This window comes from Podospora pseudoanserina, chromosome 6, assembly GCF_035222485.1.
Source record: "Podospora pseudoanserina strain CBS 124.78 chromosome 6, whole genome shotgun sequence".
Lineage (NCBI taxonomy): Eukaryota > Fungi > Ascomycota > Sordariomycetes > Sordariales > Podosporaceae > Podospora > Podospora pseudoanserina.
In genome coordinates this window covers 510,857-529,210 of record NC_085925.1, presented here as the reverse complement: position 1 = coordinate 529,210, position 18,354 = coordinate 510,857, and the positions used below count along the sequence as shown (strand labels likewise).

The following is an 18,354-nucleotide window of genomic DNA, read 5'->3' as shown; positions in this document are numbered from 1 at the left end:
TTAGCGCCCGTGCTGACCCTGTCACTGCTCTCCCCTCCCTGTCGGTGCCCGTGGCAGCGGCAGGAACAACATCCTGGGCCTGTGACGGATTGAGTTGCCATCACAACAATTGCCCCTTTTCCAGCTGACCTTTTGTGTTTGAGGCCAGATTGGACTTTGCCAGACTTCATTCTGAAGAGCAAAAATGCACTCTGCGTGAGCGGGCATTTGTACAACTCTTCTGTGGCTAAACCGGCGATCCGATACCGCTTGTCGATAAGATCAACCACCTGGGCCCCCAAGGTGCCCGCCAAGGCTTGCTTCCCGTCTCCGAGACTGTACATACATACATCATTCTCGACTTGTCTCCGACTCCTAGGACGACCCTGTACCCGATTCTTGACTGTCGAACTTGCGCTTCGCTGCGCCGGCGGATTCCAGCAACATGTCTTTTCTTTTTGGGCGGACGCGCACAAGGACCAATGCGACCGACCTGCCCAAGCAGGCAAGGGAGCATATCTCCAAGTTGGAGGGACCGCAAGGAGGGCCAAAGGTAAACATTGATGATTCTACAATGCGCCCAACAAGATCTAACCAGCCCAACACAGGCAGATGAGCTAGCAAAGGTTCTATCGCAAATCAAAATGGTTCTCCAAGGCACTCCCGGTATGTTTTGCTCTTCTCAACGCTTCCCCGCACACATAAACTAACATCTAATGTCCCCAGAAGCCGAACCCTCCCCCGAACAAATCTACCAATTGATCACCGGTATGATCGAAGAAGATGTCCTCTACCTCCTCGCCGCCAACCTCCACCGTCTCCCCTTCGAATCTCGAAAAGATACCCAAGTCATCTTCTCCTACATCTTCCGGTTCCGCACCCCCGCCGGCGTTCAGAAACCCGAACCCTTGGCCCTGGCCTGGGTGGTAGAAAAGAGACCGCAAGTACTGGTCGAGCTATGCAAGTCGTACGATCACAAGGAGAGCGCTACGCCGGCTGGGACAATACTGCGCGAGGTTCTCAAGAATGAGGCCGCCGCTGCGGTGATACTGTACGACGACGGCGACGAGATGGGGTCCAGCTCGAGGGGCTTGGGCGCTATCAACCCCGAAAGGCCACAAACTGGCAACGGGATTTTCTGGAAGTTTTTTGAGTGGATAGATAAGAGCTCTTTTGAGGTGGCGGCGGATGCTTTTACCACGTTTAGAGTGTGTCCCGTTTTACCCCTTTATTTTCTGTCTCCCTTTACTAATTCCCCCTACCAAAAAGGAACTCCTCACGAAACACAAAGAACTCGTCCCAAAATACCTCGCCGTCAACTTTGACCTCTTCTTCTCTCGGTACAACTCGGTCCTGGTTCAATCCAACAGCTACGTCACCAAGCGGCAGTCGATCAAACTGCTCGGCGAGATATTGCTCGACCGATCAAACTACAACGTCATGACCGCCTACGTCGACAGGGGGGAGCATCTGAAGATCTGCATGAACTTGCTCAGAGACGACCGGAAAATGGTGCAGTATGAGGGGTTCCACGTTTTCAAAGTCTTTGTGGCGAACCCGCACAAGAGCGTGCCGGTGCAGAAGATATTGCTGATGAACAGGGAGAAGTTGCTGCACTTTTTGAGTCATTTTCTAGAGGACAGGACGGACGATGAGCAGTTTATTGACGAGAGGGAGTTTTTGATCAAACAGATTAGGAACATGCCGAGTCAGCCTGTTCAGCCGCAACATCGGTAGGGCCGAGGTGGTGGTGGTGAGGAGGGGCGACAGCACTATCAGCAGCAGTATCGGGAGTATCAGGAGCAGCGGGGGAGGTGTCTGCAGCAGCAGTGTGAGCAGCAGGAGAGGCGCCAGCAGCAGCAGCAGCAGCAGCAGCAGCAGAGGCGGGTTTAAAGGTGCCTAGGTTGGTTGGGATTGTTTGGGATGGATGGATTGAGATTGGTGGAAATCAAATTGGGTTGTTGTTGTTTGGTTGGTTTTGTTTGTGTATTGAGGGATCGATGGGCCCCGGTTAGGGTGGGCTGGTTGTTCGGTTGGGTTGGGTTTTTAGGTGTTGGGTTTTTGCATCATGTGAGAAAATGGGAGGAGTTTTTTTTAGAGAGAGTGTGAAAGAGAAATAAACGGTAATGTAATTACCTCGAGAGTAAGGGAGAGAAAAAGATAAAGTACTACTGGGACAGACAGATACAACAATCATTGTGGTCTTACTGTAGGAGGGAGGTTTGGAGAAAAGGGTAGCTTGTGTAGTTTGCATTGTCAGATGAGAGGAGACGATGGGGCCTGGTACCTGGTAGAGATACTGTAGATAGTTTTCAACTATAATGTTCCCAATATGACCACTGAAAGGACGTGGGTGCCACACTCTCCATATTATCAGAGACCTACCAGCCATGTCACTGCTCAGTAGAAGAAAACGAAAGTTTTATGAACAACAATGCTCTTCTCAGCAATATAAGTACACTAAAAATTGGAAGTCATTACTTCAGACTAGTCTCGCTCTTCTCCGAACCCCCAGTGTCATCCTCAGTTATGACCCTGTATCTCAAACACATGTCCTTGTCCCAAACCTAATATTAGAAAGCAAAGATTCACCTTGAAGACCATTTTCCAAACGCAAAGTCGATGGCTGCTAGTAATTTGCCTCAGTACCGCCTCTTCAGCACAACTCCCGGTCCGAAGCAAATAGGTCCCTCTTCTCGATGAGAAACCGGAGAACCAGTCGAACCAAACCCAACGCCGAACAAGATGCCATGATACCTCACCCATCTTCATTGCCGAATTATGCCCCCCAAGGCAAAAAGCTAAAAAAAACATCGCGATATCCTCGTAGACCACCCCTCCAGCCCTACCACTCACTCCGAGCGCGGCTCAGCAAAATCCCCCACAACCAATCCTGAGAAGGTCACTCGGGCCCCTTATCCTTCCTCGTCTCTCCACTAAGCTCACACGGCTCACCACCAGGGACACAAATCATCGCATCCCCAAACGCCATCACCCCAGCCTTCGTCGTATAAAACTGAACAGCTCCCACCTGGGCCCTGTGTTCCACCACATTGGAGAAAATATTCTTGATCCGACAGGCAAAATAAAGAGTGTGAACCTCAGCAGAGGAACTCGACTGCGATGAAACCTTGCGATGCTTGGAAGCGGCATCCACAGAGGACGCCTTGCGCTTGTGAGTGAGTGCAGCCTCGTCGTCGTCGTCGTCGTCATCGTCACCAGTACTGGCACCCTCCTTGCCCCTGGAAAGAGAAATCTTATTCTCGTCATCTTCGCCATCCTCCAGGTGCATGATATCAGAGAGAACAAAACCCTCCCGCTCAATCCGCTCCTGCTTAAGGATGTACTGCCGGATCTTCTTCTCCGTCAGGGCAAATCTCATCACACCGCTCCACCGGTTCAGCTCAAGAGAGCCAGCGAGCATGTCTTCCCCGCCGTCGGTGGCAAGCTCGATGGTCAGGCTGCCTGGGTGAAGCTTAACCCCCACGACAACGTAGTTGACACTGTACTTGCCTATCAGAGAAGAGAGGAGTGGATTACTGGTGGTTGTCGTAAAGGGGAACTAGGCACAAGCCCTTTGGGTGATGAAGCCAGGGACCGCTCGTTAGCTGACGAAGCCGGGGACCGCGTGTTGGGTGATGAAGCCGAGCGCCTGGCAGCAGTCTTTCTGGCAACGGTAAAGTGCACAAGCCGCTTTTTGGGGGTTTTCTCGACGGCCCCGTTGACTTGGCTGATACCTCTTTTCCTGAAAACGGTATGCATTGAAGGTAGCTGGGGCGGAGCGCGGGATGGAGAGGGCGATGAAGAGTGGTACGGAGAAGGGGAGGGTTGGTAATCCTCGTCTTGGTCCAAATCATTCTCATCTTGCTCAATGAATTTAGCCAAAGGAATTTTGGCATCCTCTTTAGCAATCTTTTGACTGTCGATGGCATCATCACCGGCTTCACTTCCCTTAGCCTGAGTGTTCGTGGCCACCTCAACAGCCCCCAGAAACCCAAAACTATTCTTCTTGGGGCGCCCACGGCCCCTTTTCTTGACACCTTCAGTAGCAATAGCCGTAAGGGTAGAGCTAGTGTCAGTCTCAGAGTGTTTGGAAGGTTGCAAACGGCTGACTGTGCCCTGGGCACTCTTGACGGGGGTGTCGGGTTTTCTGGGACGCCCTCGGCCACGCTTGATAGGCATATGCTCGACTTCGTCAAACAACTGCTCGTTCGAGTCAACCTCTTCTGTCTGCACGGTCTGGGTCTTCTTGGGACGGCCGCGACCGCGACTAGTGATGCTATATGGCTTTCCATCAGGGAATCCAGTGGAGATACCAAGAAGCTCGGCGCGCAATTCATCTTTGGCCGTAGTTATCGTGGCTGCCGTGACTAGGACCTTCTGGGACTTGCCACTCGCAACTTCCTCAGGAGAAGCCTCTGGCACTGGCTTCTTGGGCCGACCACGTGGCCGGGAAGCTGTTGCGGGTTGCTTGAACGGCGTGGTTTCCTCGGGCTCATCGTCGTTGTCAAGCTGAGCCTCTTGCTGCAATTTGGCAGCTTCTCGGGCTTGCTTGGACCAATGGTGTACCTTCTTCTTCGGGCGGCCACGGGAACGAGGCGTGGGAACAGGTTCCTGGGATTCGGCAAGTTCTTGTTCAGACTCAGGAGCTTCTTCCTCAAGATCAACAGGGTCGGATTTCTTTTTGGGCCTGCCACGGCCGCGAGGTGTTACACTGGGTGTAAAGGTAGCTGCAGTGTGGTTTTCACCCACAGCTATGACCTTTTTGGGACGGCCACGAGGTCGCGGAGTAGGTTGTCCCACGTCCTCATTGCTGGCGGTCGCGGTACTAGAGCGACTAGGGGTGCGTGCCTGTGAAAGGTATGAATTATTGTGTTACTCCTCAGGAGTGCGAGTATACTTACCATTGTCGATACCCAGCTTAGAGTCGCAATTGTCGATATTGGTCCTGAAATCCTTGGTTGTCGGCCTTCTGCAGAGAATTGTAGACTGGCGAGTGTTACGTTGTGGGAGTGAGTGAGTGAGTGAGTGAGTGAGTGTGGGAGTGTAGGAGTGTGGGAGTGTGGAAGTCGTGTGAGAGTGTTGGGGGGTGGTGAAAGGGAGAGAGAGTGGGAGTGAGTGAAAAGAAATCGAGTACAAAGACTGGGTCTTGTATGGATGCGTGAGAGCAGAGAATTTGATCCAAGTAGGTCGACATTGCCGTCGCGAGTTTATTCACTTGGCAGAGGCAAGAGCTCCAAACCCATAAGGCAAGTACAATGGGCTCCCAACGCAGGTAGGTGAATCCACAAACGACCTTAAGCATGCTCCCATTTTTTGACAACCAAATTCGCTGAACTGAGTATCCGAATTCAACAAATCTAAGTTTATTGTGAAAAAAGTGACCAGTAAACCACCGGCCGTCAACATTCCTCCTCACGACGAGCCGGGCCTGCGCCCTAAGTTCCAACATCGCAAACTCGACATCACCAACATACCATCCATGCACTATGCCTGATAAATATCAGTGTGGCACTCTGTCAGTTATCGGTAAGAGTCACCGGCAAGAGTCATGGCCGCCCAGTCCCATACGATAAGGTTGAAAATGAGCAATAGATCATGGTAAAGGTTACAGGGCTGGCGTCCGACGGTCTCGTTGTGGAAAGTATGTTATATCCTACCAGGCATCTTCGATGTTTCACGTGCTGTAAGCATCACCCTCAAGTAAAGACACCCTCCCTGTGTCAGTCACAGAACAAAGCCATACTCTCATAGGAGACACCTTTCTCACCTGTTGAATGCACGTTCGATTTGCGTGGGAGGATAAGGTGTGTTCGGGATATGACGGTGGAGAAGATGGATTTTTAGAGGTTTTTCCGCAGGGAAGGGGAAGTGTTTCAACAAGTGGAAGTGGAAAGAAGTTGGGAGAGACGGAGTATTAGCCTCTGTTACGGCGGTTGAGAACTGTTTTCATGATGCAGATGAACACGTTCTGGACAAAAGATCTGGTGGCGCAAGTCAGCAAATATAACTCTCAACTTACATCTTTTAAATAGAACATGGGCCTTTCAGCTGTCCCTTGCAACGAATCTATTTACTTTTAAACACCTATTGATCCTCTTTAACATATCTTGACTATTTTTTGAGCATGGCTCAGGATAATGTACACTTATAGACCATCTTGAGATGTGTTGTTGAGAGTGGGTCTTCTGTTGGTGGAGATTCTCCGCAGTTTTAGCCTATCGATTCTTAACAAGATAAAGTTCAAATCGCCGAGAAAAAGCATGGCTCTGTTAGAGCAAGATAAAGCAAGTCATCTATGGAACTCCAGCGAAATGCCCCTCACCTAGCCCATCCCATGAATGACATCTGAAAGGCATTCACTCCACCCAAGATCTCACAAACCAATCCCATATTCAATTATTTGTATAACCAACCAAAATACCAATCGCATAATGAGAGAGACTGCCGAAATGAAAGTAGACCCAACCAGAGCCAGCGCCCTCATCTCGCAATTACAGGGCGTCAAAGATAAAATCGCCGCCGTTGCCAAGGGGCGTCCTGTGAGTCTTTGTCTTTTCACCTTCAAATCTCACATTACAAATATCTAACACCAACCCCCAGGTACGACTCGTAGCAGTCTCCAAGCTCAAACCCGCGAACGACATCCTCGCCCTCCATGAAGCCCCTGAGACAAAACATCTCCACTTTGGGGAGAACTACTCGCAAGAACTGACCCAAAAAGCCGAGCTCCTCCCCAGGACGATTCAATGGCACTTCATCGGCGGTCTTCAATCAAAACACACCAAAAACCTCGCCAAAATCCCCAACCTCTTTTGCGTCTCCAGCATTGACACCCTCAAAAAGGCTGAGCTCCTTGACAAGTACCGCGATGATCAAATTGCTGCAGCGACCAACCCGGATATTTTCGGCAAGATCAAAGTTCATGTGCAGGTCAACACTTCGGGGGAAGAGTCCAAGTCGGGATGTGCACCAGGGCAGGAGACAGTGGAGCTGTGCAAGAAGATCGAGAATGAGTGCCCGAATTTGGAGTTGTTGGGGTTGATGACTATTGGGGCAATTGCACGGAGTAGGGAAACGACACCGGAGAATGAGAATGAGGATTTTCAGGTGTTGAGGGAGCAGAGGGATTTGGTGAGGAAGGAGCTTGGGTTGGGGAAAGAGAGACTGCTGGAGTTGAGTATGGGGATGAGTGAGGACTTTGAGGGGGCGATTGCGATGGGGAGTGATGAGGTGAGGGTGGGGAGTACGATTTTTGGGGTGAGGGGGCCGAAGAGTGAGGCTGTTGTTGTTGCTTAGGGGGGAGGTGTATGAGATGGGATGATATAGCGAGTACATACTTACACCAACATGGGATGATTGTTGCGGCCATTATTGGATGGTGAAGTTCACACGTTAGGACTCAGGGGTACAGCTTGGATGGGATGATTCTTCTGTATTGGGGCAACGGAAGACCGGCAGCGTCGAAAAGAGCAGGAGGCCGGCCATGTTGCAAAAAGGGGAAGCTTTCCCGAGCTCAGTGAGCATATTCATCAGAGGAACATGATAACGTGGGAAGCTGCGTGGCTGCATGACGTTCAGGGGTTGCACCCAGCAAGACATCCCTCTCGTCCTCGAAGAGGCCTGCGCATGACAGATGGTGATGATAGTGTAGATACCAAGCACCCAAGCAGGTATGCTTTGACCCTCGCCACCAGAATATCTACCTGCCTAGTAGCGGTGCTTGCATCTCGTGGTATCATAATCCGACTGATGCCGCGGCGCGAAGTCATATTGGAGATGATTTCTACCGGGTAAAATAATTTGATGAACCCTGAGCGCATGGCTTGGCATCCTGGTACCAGACTTTAAAGTCGCACTCGTAGCATTTTAGACGAAGATGTAGCCCCGTTGGGCTCAACAGTCTCTTCTCAGTCCTTTTTTCGACTGAAGCCCACATGCTGTGGTTGTAGTCCACGCTTCTTAGGTTGTAGTTCCCGATATCATCGACAAGCGGCTGTTACGACGTAAAGGATGCTATTTTTGTCTTGAGTTTTATGCGAACCTACGATACCATCATGCTTCTCATCGTTTTGGAAGATGTATAAAGCAGACGGATTGTCGTTTTGGATTGATTAATTCTTGGTCTCAGCAGCAGCATCATCTTCTCAGTCTTGCAATCACCTACCCTCTACCCGTCATCATGAAGTTCACCACCGGTCTTGCTCTTCTGAGCGCTCTTGCCACCTCCACGGCTCAGATCCTCGTCCCTCCAGGACCCGTCAAGGGCCCCAATACTCTTGTCTTCAAGCAGATTGGCGGCATCCCCAACAATGAGTGCTTGACCTTCACCAACAGCGTATGCTCTTCCCATGAACCTATTTTGAAAACCAGCACACTGACAAATCTATGCAACAGGGCGAGATCGTCCAAGCCGCCTGCGCCTGGACACACGCCGACAGACAAGTCACTCCCGGCAAGATCTTGGGGACCGACGTCCTCATTGTCCAGCGGGGCTTTGCTGCCCCCTTTCGTGGTGACCTTGTCGGCAAGACAGCCTGCGTTGCCTTCAACGAGACCACCTTCCGCGCCGAGGACTGCTCGAGGAACGACCTGCTGTTTGTCAGATTCGATGTTGGTAACGGCCGGATTCAGGCCAATGGCGCGCCCGTTTGCTTGAGCGGGTATGATAGCAAGGCTTTCGTCAAAATTGATATCGGCCTCCAGAGGTGCTCGCAGTTCACCATCACTGCTGTTGCGCCTACCAGGCCATAAAAGGGGCACACGCACTGGGAGGAGGAGGAGGAGAGTCTTCATGATGTTGTAATTAGCGTAATCTTGGGGTTGGGGAGGACTTGAGGTAGATTCATTTTGAGATGGAGCCTTGATACAACGGCCAGGGGTAGAGCTTGTATGACATCAACAGAATAATTATCGCGTGAAATATTTATAAGAACCAAGTTGGCAGAGATCCAATGTTGTCTTGTGGAGGGGTTGCTCGAGTTATCGAGTCGCACACACACCGTATTTTCGACCCCACTCTCATGCTTGGGATGCAACGGGAACACACGCATATTATATGTATGCTGAAGTGTAGCTGCAGTAGTTTGTTGAACTGATGCCAGGTACTCGAGATCCCCCCATTCGAACTCTGCACTAAAAGATGGAGACAGTCTCCCGGAAATTCATTCAAGACAGTGCTGCTGCACCATGACGGCACATCACCGACGATGGGAAACAAAACAACAGGGTTCAAGCTTTGGTCACAGGCTCTGGCGGTTATCGATAACGGCTAGAAGGCAGCTGGTCAGTGCTTCCTGCAGCTGGAAGCAAGGATAGCCCCCAGTCGCGGCTAACACGTTGCCGGGGGAACCCACTCAAATCAACAACAGGAAAGGGCTATTGGTCGCAATTGGTGGGCACGGCGCCAGCTCAGGCGCCCATGTCGCTCCATGCCCGCTCCATGTTGACGGCCCCTCCTCCTGGACTGCACAATTGACAGGCCATATCAAGACCTTGTTATACCCACTCGGAAGAGGAGCACCATTTCCAGCCTTCTGCTTGCTTCACCACCTTTACTTTTTTCACGATACCCATTTTTGTTGTCGTGCTTTGGCCGGCGTTTGGTACCCCTTCGTCGACGAAGTTTTACGCAAAGCGACTTCTGTTTGCCATTTGCCGTTCGTTGCTCGACTGTTTGCTTGTATCGAGTCACGTCGCATTCCACTCCAACCTACCCTCACCAGAGCATTCCAGTAGCGCTCGCCCTTAACCTACCCACGATACCCACAATACCCACGTATAATCAACACAATCAACGCAATGGCGCCCGTCGAGAGGGACACCCCGCGCGACCTAAGACACCAACATTCCGCCTCTCTTTCGGATCACGGCCGAGCCTTGGTTCCCATGTATGTTACTTACTCACCACACTCACACATCATCCATCTTCTTTTGCCTCACATCCTACTTCTGGCGATCCACAATGACCATGCTATGATATCCTCTCCCACAATGCCATGTCGCATCTTTGGCAATCGCTAATGAAGAACAGGTGGGACAGCTCTGACCCCGAGAGGGCTCCTCCCCCACTTCCTCTCAACCCCCAGTCCCCCATTGTGTCGAGGACAGGAACTAGTAGTGCCATCCAGTCCGCCCATGCTGCCCTGGCTGAGAAGGCCCGGGAGAATGCCGCACTGGTGCCCCACGTACCCAAGCATCAGCGCCTCGAAGTCTCACCAGAACGCCCATTGCCCATCCCAGGCATGGCTCCCACACCCCTAGGCGCCAACACCCACCGCCGAATGAACTCTCTCCAGCCCACCTCGGTCAAGGATATGAGCATGATGATCGAGGCCGGCAGTTCCCCGGCGAGAGAACTTCCCGTACAAAGGTCCCCCGAGAAGAACACCCGGCCCGTTACCCCTTCGAGAAACGCAAGGAACTCCTGGATAGAACCCAAGGACGAGAAGGACTACTTCGGCCACAGCGGCGATGACAGGACAACATTGAAACCGGGTCCTAGTTTGACACCCATCATCCGCCCGACTGCCCGCCGGGCTACTCACCAGAGTATTCTGGGAGAAAACACCCCCCCTCCGTCAGCTACCATGCTCGCGCTACAGAATATGAGCACCCAGTCTAACACTCACCTTCCTAGCACCAACACCAATCTCTACAGCTCCCCGATGGGTCCCAAACCCCCCCCTCCCAGCATAGAGCCCGAGAAACCGCAATCGCCTCCGCCCCAACCGCAGGCGCACTCACAACCCTTAGGAGATATCACCAACAATTCGCATGCCATGGTCCAGGTAGCCAAGGTACCTGAGTCCCTGGATCTTCTTTCTAACCAGATTCTTACCCTCACGGATATTGCGACAACGCTCCAAAAGGAAATGTCTCTTCTCAGTCGACGTTCCCGTGACAATGCCACCGATCTTCTCAGCCTCAAGGAAGCGACCAATGCCCGCGACGAGGATATCCGCAAGAGTCTCCGAGACCTCATTACCGAGAGTAAAGCCAGAGCGGCCAACCGCGACCTCTATGGTGGTCCCCTGTTACTGGAAGGTCGTCATCACACCACCTCTCCCACTCAACTCAGTAAATCCGTCCGGCCATTTTCTCTTCCGCGTATTCCGTCCCCTAACAGCTTTGCAGCTTCCTTTGATCGCGAATCCATGTTGAGCACCCCATCCCTGGTCGGTTCGGAAACCGGAACAAACTCGACGACTGTCACCCTGGTAGAGAAGATCATACGGGATATGGCTACCAAGGAGGGACAGGAGAACCTGGGCCACAAACTCTCGGACCTCGCCGGTAAACTCTCTGGAATGGCCACTGCTGACAAAATCGAGGAACTTGCCAGGTTTATCAAGGAGAATCAACAACAGGCTGTCATTGCTGCCGCTGCGGGCGGTGCTGGTGGCGGCGGCGGCGGGGGGAACAAGAATCGCAGCTGGGATGTTGGGGAAGATGACGACGATGATAGCCCTAGTAACTCGAGCCGACTTTTGCAGGGCGGTGGAGACGTGAATGAGGAGGTTTACAAGGCTATCAAAACTGTCAAAGATAGCTTAGCCAACGCTGGCGGGCTTACTGCCGAGGTCAAGGCGTTGGTTGTCAAGCTCCGGGGCGAGGTGCTACATATGGGACGCGACCTCGGGCAGAAGTTTGAAGAATTGCTCGCTGAGGGCGTGCTTAGCAACGGTGAGGGAGACGGCAACAAGGCAGACATGCAGCGCATTATCGAGCAAGGCCTGGCCCAAATGTCGGAGCAAATGAATAAGATCCTCAGGGATTACCGCTATACCGGCGGTAGTGGAGGTGATGCTTCGACAGAGGCCCATGCGCTGACCGGTCCGCGCGAGGCTCATCAGTTTGACTCGCAGGAGCTCTACAACGCTATGCGCGCCGCCCTCAAGGATACCCACCCAAGGACTCCCGACTTGAGGAGAGAGGACGTCATGCAGGCTGTTAAGGATGCTTGGGAGAAGTACAAGCCCGAGATTGAGATTCAGCAAATTGGGCTGGAGAGGGAGGAGGTTCTCGAGTGTCTGGCGCAGGGCTTGGCTGACTTCAAGCGACCGCTGGGCGCGACAAAGGACGAGGTCTTTTCTGCTGTGGCGGAGGGATTGAGAAACTATCAGCCACCCAAGGTCGAGATGTTGCGGAAGCAGGACATTCTCGAGGTAGTTACGGAGTGCCTTGGAGAATGGGAGGTTCCACAGCCACCCAAGGCTGGTGACGAGGTCACGCGGGAGGATGTGCTTGATGCCGTTAGAGAAGGACTTCTTGCTTTGCCGCCACCGCCTGAACCAAAGGGGGTTAGCAGGGACGATATCATCGATGCTGTCGCCGATGCCTTGGACGCCTTTGATTTCAGCAAAACAGTTTCTGAGGCGCTTGTCACACAGCCGGTCACAAAGGGAGATGTAGCTGAGGCCGTGAGACAGGCTTTGAAGGGACTGGATTTGTCTGATGACATGTTGGATGCTGTACAGGAAGGTCTGAGGGGACAGGAGGAAAAGGTACGACAGGCGGTTGAGCAAGGACTCAAGGGCTTTGATATTGAGGCTCTGGCGGCCATGATTCCCCGACCGGACTTGTCGCGCGTTGATGTTGCGGACGCAGTCAAGGAAGGACTTGAATTCCTCGACCTGAGCAGAGACGATGTTGCCGATGCCGTCAAGGATGGCTTGGAAAAGATGGACTTGACCAACACGCTCTCCAAGTCTGTGGCAGAGGCCGTCAAGAAAGTGCTGGAGGACCACAACTTTGGCAGCTCTTCTCATTCGGCCAACAATGAGAGGGCGCTGGTGCCCAGAAGCGCTAGTACGGGCTCTCATATTCCTATGCCATCGCACCCATCTTTTTCTGGTTCCGAGATTCCGATGAATGCCTCCCCTGGCTCATCAGTTTCGAAATCCGACATTGAAGAGGCCGTCAAGTCCGCCCTCGACTCGCTCGACTTTTCGCTTGATGTGTCAGATGCTGTCAAGACTACACTCGATGGCTTTGACTTTGCGGCCGCTGCTGGTTCCAGCTCAGGTGCAACCAAGTCTGACTTGTCCAAGGCTGATGTTGTCGACGCTGTCAAGGAAGGTATTCGGGCTTTAGATCTTTCCACTGAGATCGCGGCCGATGTGATTGATATCGTCAAAAAGGAGCTTGAGCAAGGAGATTCAGCCAAGAGCCAAGACCCCGAGGCTATGGTCGCGGCTGTTAAGCGTGGCCTTCAGGAGGTTGATCTGACGACTGAGATTGCTACCGACTTGATCGAGTCTGTTCGTAAGGAGTTTCAGACTCTGTCATCTGGGTCCGCAGTTATTTCTGCCAATGCCACTAGCCCAGCTGCCAGTAATGAAGAGGTTCTCGCCAAGTTGCAGGAGATTAGGGACACCATGGTTGCCGAGTTCAAGGCTGCTACTGAAGAGTCCAAGAAGAGCACCGTTGACAGTGACGGTCTTGAGAAGCTCAGGTCCGAGATTGAATCTTACGTTGACCGCGTCAAGGGCGAATCATCATCTTCCGAGGACAAGGAAGAGTTCATGCAGGACTTGCTCAAAACTCTTGATGGCTTCCGCGACGAGGTTGGCGAGCTGGTGCTCAAATCGACTGACAGTTCCAAGACCATGCTCAAGGAGGAGCTCGAGTCTCTCCGGGAGGTTGTCAACTCCAGCATGGTGCCTGTCACCCCACAGGCTGGCATGTACACCCAGGAAGTTCTCATGGCTATTCAGGAGGGCCTTTCAAGCCTGAGGGCTGAGGTTTCTTCACGGCCGATTGCCGGGCTGACTGAGATTCTCGACGCGCTTCAGGAAGGCCTGGGCGATATCCGAGTCAGCATTAACAACCTCCGCGACAAGCCTGCCGACCTCACCGCCAATGACGAAATTTTGGAAGCTCTGAAAGCTGGCCTCGATAGCGTTAGAGCCGATATCGATGACATGAGGAAGAGCACCAGCAACGAGCTAGCTTTGGTGAAGAAGGCCCAGGACAACGACGAGGAGGAGATCAAGGCCAGAGCTATCATCCCTGTTGAGAAAACCGTCCAGAAAGATGATATCAAAAATCTTGAGACCTTGCTTACCCAGCTGGGCAAAAAGGTTGAGGTGATGCAGGCTACCTCTGTTCCTGATCCCGATGCCATGTCCAAGGAAGACGCCCGCCGCATGGAGGATACGATCCGCCAGGTACAGGAGTCAGTTGCCAAGTTGCCGAGTCAAGTCCCACTTGCTTCGATGGAGGATGCACTCAAGAAGATCCAGGCGACGGTGATTGAGATGTCAACCCGCGATCCGCCCCCCCGCAAGCCAAGGGAACCAAGAGTACCGAGCGAGAATGATGAGCCCGCCCTTAGGGAGGATGTTGAGGCCATCGAGACCATTCTTCGCAATACCAAGGCTCGTCTGGACGATCTCATTGACGGCGAGCAGGGCGTGCGCAAGGATCATATCGATGCTTTGGAGGCACTCATTCTGGAGACCAGAGAATCCCTTGCCGGCCTGGTCAGTCATGTTGACACCCTATCCAAGAAGGATAACATCGACGCGTTGGAGACGCTCATCCTCGAGACTAGAGAGAGCGTGGGTGGCGTGGCTAGCCAGTTGGAGATTGTTTCTCAGAAGGAAGATATTCTCAAGGTCGAGTCACTGGTCAACCAGGTCGTTGCTGCTTTTGACGAGATGAAAGAGCGCCATGAGAAGGCTTTGGACGACCCCGAGCGAATCACCAAGACCGACGTCGAGGCTGTCGAGGCAGTTTGTCTTGATACCAAGGTGCTTATTGAGAACATCATGAAGGTTGATTTGGCTTCGCTGTCTACAAAGGAGAACATGGACAACCTCGAGCTTCAGCTTGGGGAGCTGAAGGAGTGCATGGATTTCCATGCTCTGGATGCCCAGAAAGCAACGGAGGATAGGCAGGCGGAGATTGTCGGTGTCGGTGAGCGGGTTGGGGAGGTCAAGGCTATTTTGGAGGACTTCCATGGCGTGTTGAGGGGCAAGCTGGAGGAGGGGGCAAAGGGGGTGGACTCGATTCATCTTTTGCTTGATGGCTTCAGCACTACTATCAAGGAGGCTATTACCAAGAACGACACTGTTGGCGACGACTTGAAGGTTATGCTTGATGCTCTCAAGACTGATGTCGAGGAGTCCAAGGCTGGTTTTTCGACTGCCAACTTGGAGACCAACGAGAAGGTTCAAGCCGCCAGCGACACTGTCATTGCCAAATTGGATGAGCGGATTGCTGATCTGATGGGCAAGTATGACGAGTTCCAGCTTCTTCATGAGGAACGGGCTGCCAAGGGTGAGAAGCGAGATGCCAACATGGAGGCGGCAGTTGTTGGCAACAAGGCTATTGCTGAGGAGCTCAAACAACTGGTTGATACTCTTGGGTCTGCTGTCACCGACTCGATGGAGAGGATGGAGGAGGCTTCCAAGACTGTGTTTGAGCGGGTTGAGGCGCTTGTTACCAAGTCTGATGAAGGCCAGCTTGAGGCCAAGACTGAACATTCCCTCACTCGTGACACAGTTCAAGAGGCCATCACCAAGGTCGGCAGTGTCAATGACCAGGTTGCCGAGTACCAGCCCAAGATTCTTCAGACCCTTGAAGACTTCGTCTCGACGGTTGGTCAGCATTATGAGCAGCTCCACACCAAGGCCCAGGCTATCCAGGAGCGCGTTGAGATTCCTGTCGAAAAGTACGATGACACTGCTGTCAATGAGAAGCTTGATGTTCTTGTCGGCCATACTGAGGTTGCCGACAAGGCGTTCGGGCGGCTGGACACTCTTGACGAGGTTCACTCTCAGGTCAAGGCTACTGCTGCTGAGCTCGCCATCTTCATTGCTGCTCAGACTCAACGCATCGCCGATGAGCATGAGGACAAGGAGAAGACACTTCAGGAGACCATCGTTGCCTTGGAGCGCAAGCTTGAGGAGAAGCAGCAGGTTGAGGCTCAGATTTCCGATCTTCGCGAGGAACAGGAGCGCCTCAAGCAGTATATCTCTGTCACTCTTCCTCAAGAGCAGGAGCAGATTACAATTGCCTTCATGTCCAACCTTCAGAGCGAAGAGGCCCGACTCAAGGAGACGATCACGTCCCTCAAGGAGGAGCAAGAGCTCCTCAAGGAGACTTTCTTGTCTAATCTGAAGGAGGAGCAAACCCGGATCATGGAAGCCAACGTCGCCCTTAAGGCTGAACAAGACCAGCTCAAGGAGTCTTTTATCGCCAACCTCAAGGAAGAGCAAGCACGCATCATGGAGACCAATGTTGCCTTGAAGGAGGAGCAGGATAAGCTCAAGGAGACTTTCTTGGCCAACCTTCGTGAAGAGGAGGACAGGCTTAAGGAGTTGAACGATGCCCTCCGGGAAGAGCAGCAGACCATCCGTGACACCTATCTTGCCAATCTCAGAGAGGAAGAGTCGCTTCTCAAGGAGATCAATGCCGGCCTTCGCGCTGACCAGGAGGCTCTCCGTGAGAGCTTCATCAAGAGCTTCCAGGAGGAAGAGCTCAGACTTCGCGAGGTCAATCAGCAGCTCCGCGCCGATAACGACAAGCTCCAGGTCACCCTTAAGGAGGAGAATGATTTGCTCAAGGCTGCTCTGAAGGAAGAGTATGAGCAGGCCAAGGCCCAACTCAAGGAGGAGCATGAACAACTCAAGGCCCAGCTGAAAGCTGAGCAAGAGGCTCTCAAGGCCACCTTTAAGGCTGAGCAAGAAGAGCTTCGTGCTTCCATGAAGGAGGACAATGACCGTCTCAAGATTGAGTTGCTCTCTAACCTCATGGAAGAAGAGACCAGAGTCAAGGAAGCCAATGCCGCCCTCCGCGTTGAGCATGACAATCTCAAGACTGCCTTCTTGGCCGAGCTCAAGGAGGAAGAGGAGCGTATCAAGACCAGCCTGGCTGATTTGCGCCTTGACCAAGAGGATCTCAACTCGCGCAAGAACAACCTCTGCTCTGAGCTGTCTACTCTCGAGGCTGCCTGCAAGTTCCGCCGTGAGGAGGTTGAAGATCTCACCACCCAGTCCGAGCACATGGAGCGCAAGGTGCTGGAGGGTGTCATGGATCTTTCCAAGGTGTTGCTCATGAAGAAGACTGCCAGCGGCCTGCCCGAGAAGAAGGTTCCCGGTGGCGGCAACAGGGAGTTTTCGTCTACGTTGAGCAGAAAGAGGGTTGTTAGTGGACAGCAACCGCTTGATACTGCCGGTCCGAACAAGGCTAGGGGGACCTCGGCTGCGATCAGTATCGCGCTTGCTCAGTCTGGTCTCAGTCCTGAGGCTAAGAGGAACTTTAGCTTGACGCAGATCAGCAATAACATCCCTGCCGGCGGCATCAAGAGAAGCCAGAGCGTTAGGAACCCTGCTGGCGGTGCTGCGAGCAGGGGCCTTAGGAAGGAGAGCTGGACTCCGATGGCGGCTACGCCTAAGAGCAGGGCTGCGAGTGGGAACAAGGCTGGGAAGGGGTATGGGGATTTGATGGGGGATCGAGAGGTGGAGGGGGAGGATAAGGAGAATGTCCCGGTTGTCAAGGAAGATGAGGAGGAGCAGGTTGAGATTCCCCAAGAGACTGAGGAGATCAAGGTTGATGAGATTCCGGTTGATGAATCGGAGGATGAGGCTGAGTCGGTGGCTGGTGATGAGGCTACTCCTGTTGAGGGGGCTGCTGCTCCTGTTGTTGAGGAGGAGGAGAGCAGTGAGTCTGAGGATGATAATGACGAGGAAGAGGTTGAGCAAAAGGATGGGACTGCTTTTGCCGCTGCCAAGGCCGCTGCTTCTTCCCGTGCTTCTTCGCCCGAGCTGGAGGAGGCGTCTTCTTCGTCGGAGTCTGAATCCGAGGATGAGGAGGAGGTCATCGACCAGCCCAAGACTGAAGCCGCCACAACTGAAACCAAGACTGCTGACGACGCGGCCTCTGAGTTTACTGACGATGATATTGAGCATGTCGAAGCTGAGTCGGAGTCTGAGTCGGAGTCTGAGAATGAAAAAGAAGCTGAAGAGCCCACGTTGACTGGAGACAAGTTGAGAAAGGTCAGCAGTGGCACGACGGTTGTTACTCCTCGTGGTGGTGATGACGAGTTCAGTAGTAGTGAGGAGTCGGATTTTGATGATGGGGCTAGTGACTGGACTAATCCGCCTGCTGCTTTGGGGACAGAGACGAATATTACTGCGCTGGAGAGCGAGGTTGGGACGCCGGTTGAGGAGAAGAGGAAGGGGGCTTGAGGGGTATGGAAGAAAGAGGGGCGGGGGAGGGGGGTTGTTTGAATGATATCAATTTTGTGCATGCTGGTTTAGCAGGCGGGCAAGGTGTGGGATTCATTTTTTTTTTTTTCGTCGAGGGCTGTTTTTTTATATTTTTTATTGGGAAACAAATCTGGGAGTTAATGGAGGGGGGGCGGGG

The 18,354-nt window shown here is 52.8% G+C and overlaps 5 protein-coding genes across 5 annotated transcripts; 4 read left to right on the top strand and 1 right to left on the bottom strand.

Annotated features, from left to right (window-relative positions):
• The first annotated feature begins 58 nt into the window (after positions 1 to 58).
• On the top strand, positions 59 to 2,277 carry HYM1 (Hym1p). Its single transcript, XM_062948937.1, is given in 5 exon segments — positions 59 to 532; positions 588 to 645; positions 706 to 1,187; positions 1,249 to 1,833; positions 1,843 to 2,277. Coding segments are annotated over 4 exon segments (1,116 nt in total). The 5' UTR covers positions 59 to 424; the 3' UTR covers positions 1,717 to 1,833; positions 1,843 to 2,277.
• A 195-nt stretch (positions 2,278 to 2,472) lies between these two features.
• On the bottom strand, positions 2,473 to 5,263 carry QC764_604290 (uncharacterized protein). Its single transcript, XM_062948936.1, has 2 exons — positions 4,884 to 5,263; positions 2,473 to 4,833 (listed from the first exon to the last, which is right to left on the bottom strand). The coding sequence occupies exons 1-2, from the start codon at positions 4,884 to 4,886 to the stop codon at positions 3,496 to 3,498; spliced, it is 1,341 nt and encodes a 446-aa protein (XP_062797151.1). The 5' UTR covers positions 4,887 to 5,263; the 3' UTR covers positions 2,473 to 3,495.
• Positions 5,264 to 6,321: 1,058 nt separating this feature from the next.
• QC764_604280 (uncharacterized protein) lies at positions 6,322 to 7,708 on the top strand. Its single transcript, XM_062948935.1, has 2 exons — positions 6,322 to 6,521; positions 6,583 to 7,708. The coding sequence occupies exons 1-2, from the start codon at positions 6,414 to 6,416 to the stop codon at positions 7,276 to 7,278; spliced, it is 804 nt and encodes a 267-aa protein (XP_062797150.1). The 5' UTR covers positions 6,322 to 6,413; the 3' UTR covers positions 7,279 to 7,708.
• Positions 7,709 to 7,834: 126 nt separating this feature from the next.
• On the top strand, positions 7,835 to 8,954 carry QC764_604270 (uncharacterized protein). The gene is made up of 2 exons (XM_062948934.1): positions 7,835 to 8,317; positions 8,377 to 8,954. The coding sequence occupies exons 1-2, from the start codon at positions 8,162 to 8,164 to the stop codon at positions 8,731 to 8,733; spliced, it is 513 nt and encodes a 170-aa protein (XP_062797149.1). The 5' UTR covers positions 7,835 to 8,161; the 3' UTR covers positions 8,734 to 8,954.
• A 432-nt stretch (positions 8,955 to 9,386) lies between these two features.
• Positions 9,387 to 18,194, top strand: QC764_604260 (uncharacterized protein). The gene is made up of 2 exons (XM_062948933.1): positions 9,387 to 9,869; positions 10,013 to 18,194. The coding sequence occupies exons 1-2, from the start codon at positions 9,781 to 9,783 to the stop codon at positions 18,174 to 18,176; spliced, it is 8,253 nt and encodes a 2,750-aa protein (XP_062797148.1). The 5' UTR covers positions 9,387 to 9,780; the 3' UTR covers positions 18,177 to 18,194.
• Positions 18,195 to 18,354: the final 160 nt, after the last annotated feature.

Bases quoted from the DNA above. Each gene is read 5' to 3' on its own strand.
- QC764_604270 (XM_062948934.1), top strand. From the start codon at position 8,162: ATGAAGTTCACCACCGGTCTTGCTCTTCTGAGCGCTCTTGCCACCTCC. The intron at 8,318-8,376 runs GTATGCTCTTCC...TCTATGCAACAG, and splicing joins GCTTGACCTTCACCAACAGC to GGCGAGATCGTCCAAGCCGC.
- QC764_604260 (XM_062948933.1), top strand. From the start codon at position 9,781: ATGGCGCCCGTCGAGAGGGACACCCCGCGCGACCTAAGACACCAACAT. The intron at 9,870-10,012 runs GTATGTTACTTA...AATGAAGAACAG, and splicing joins GGCCGAGCCTTGGTTCCCAT to GTGGGACAGCTCTGACCCCG.
- QC764_604280 (XM_062948935.1), top strand. From the start codon at position 6,414: ATGAGAGAGACTGCCGAAATGAAAGTAGACCCAACCAGAGCCAGCGCC. The intron at 6,522-6,582 runs GTGAGTCTTTGT...ACCAACCCCCAG, and splicing joins CCGTTGCCAAGGGGCGTCCT to GTACGACTCGTAGCAGTCTC.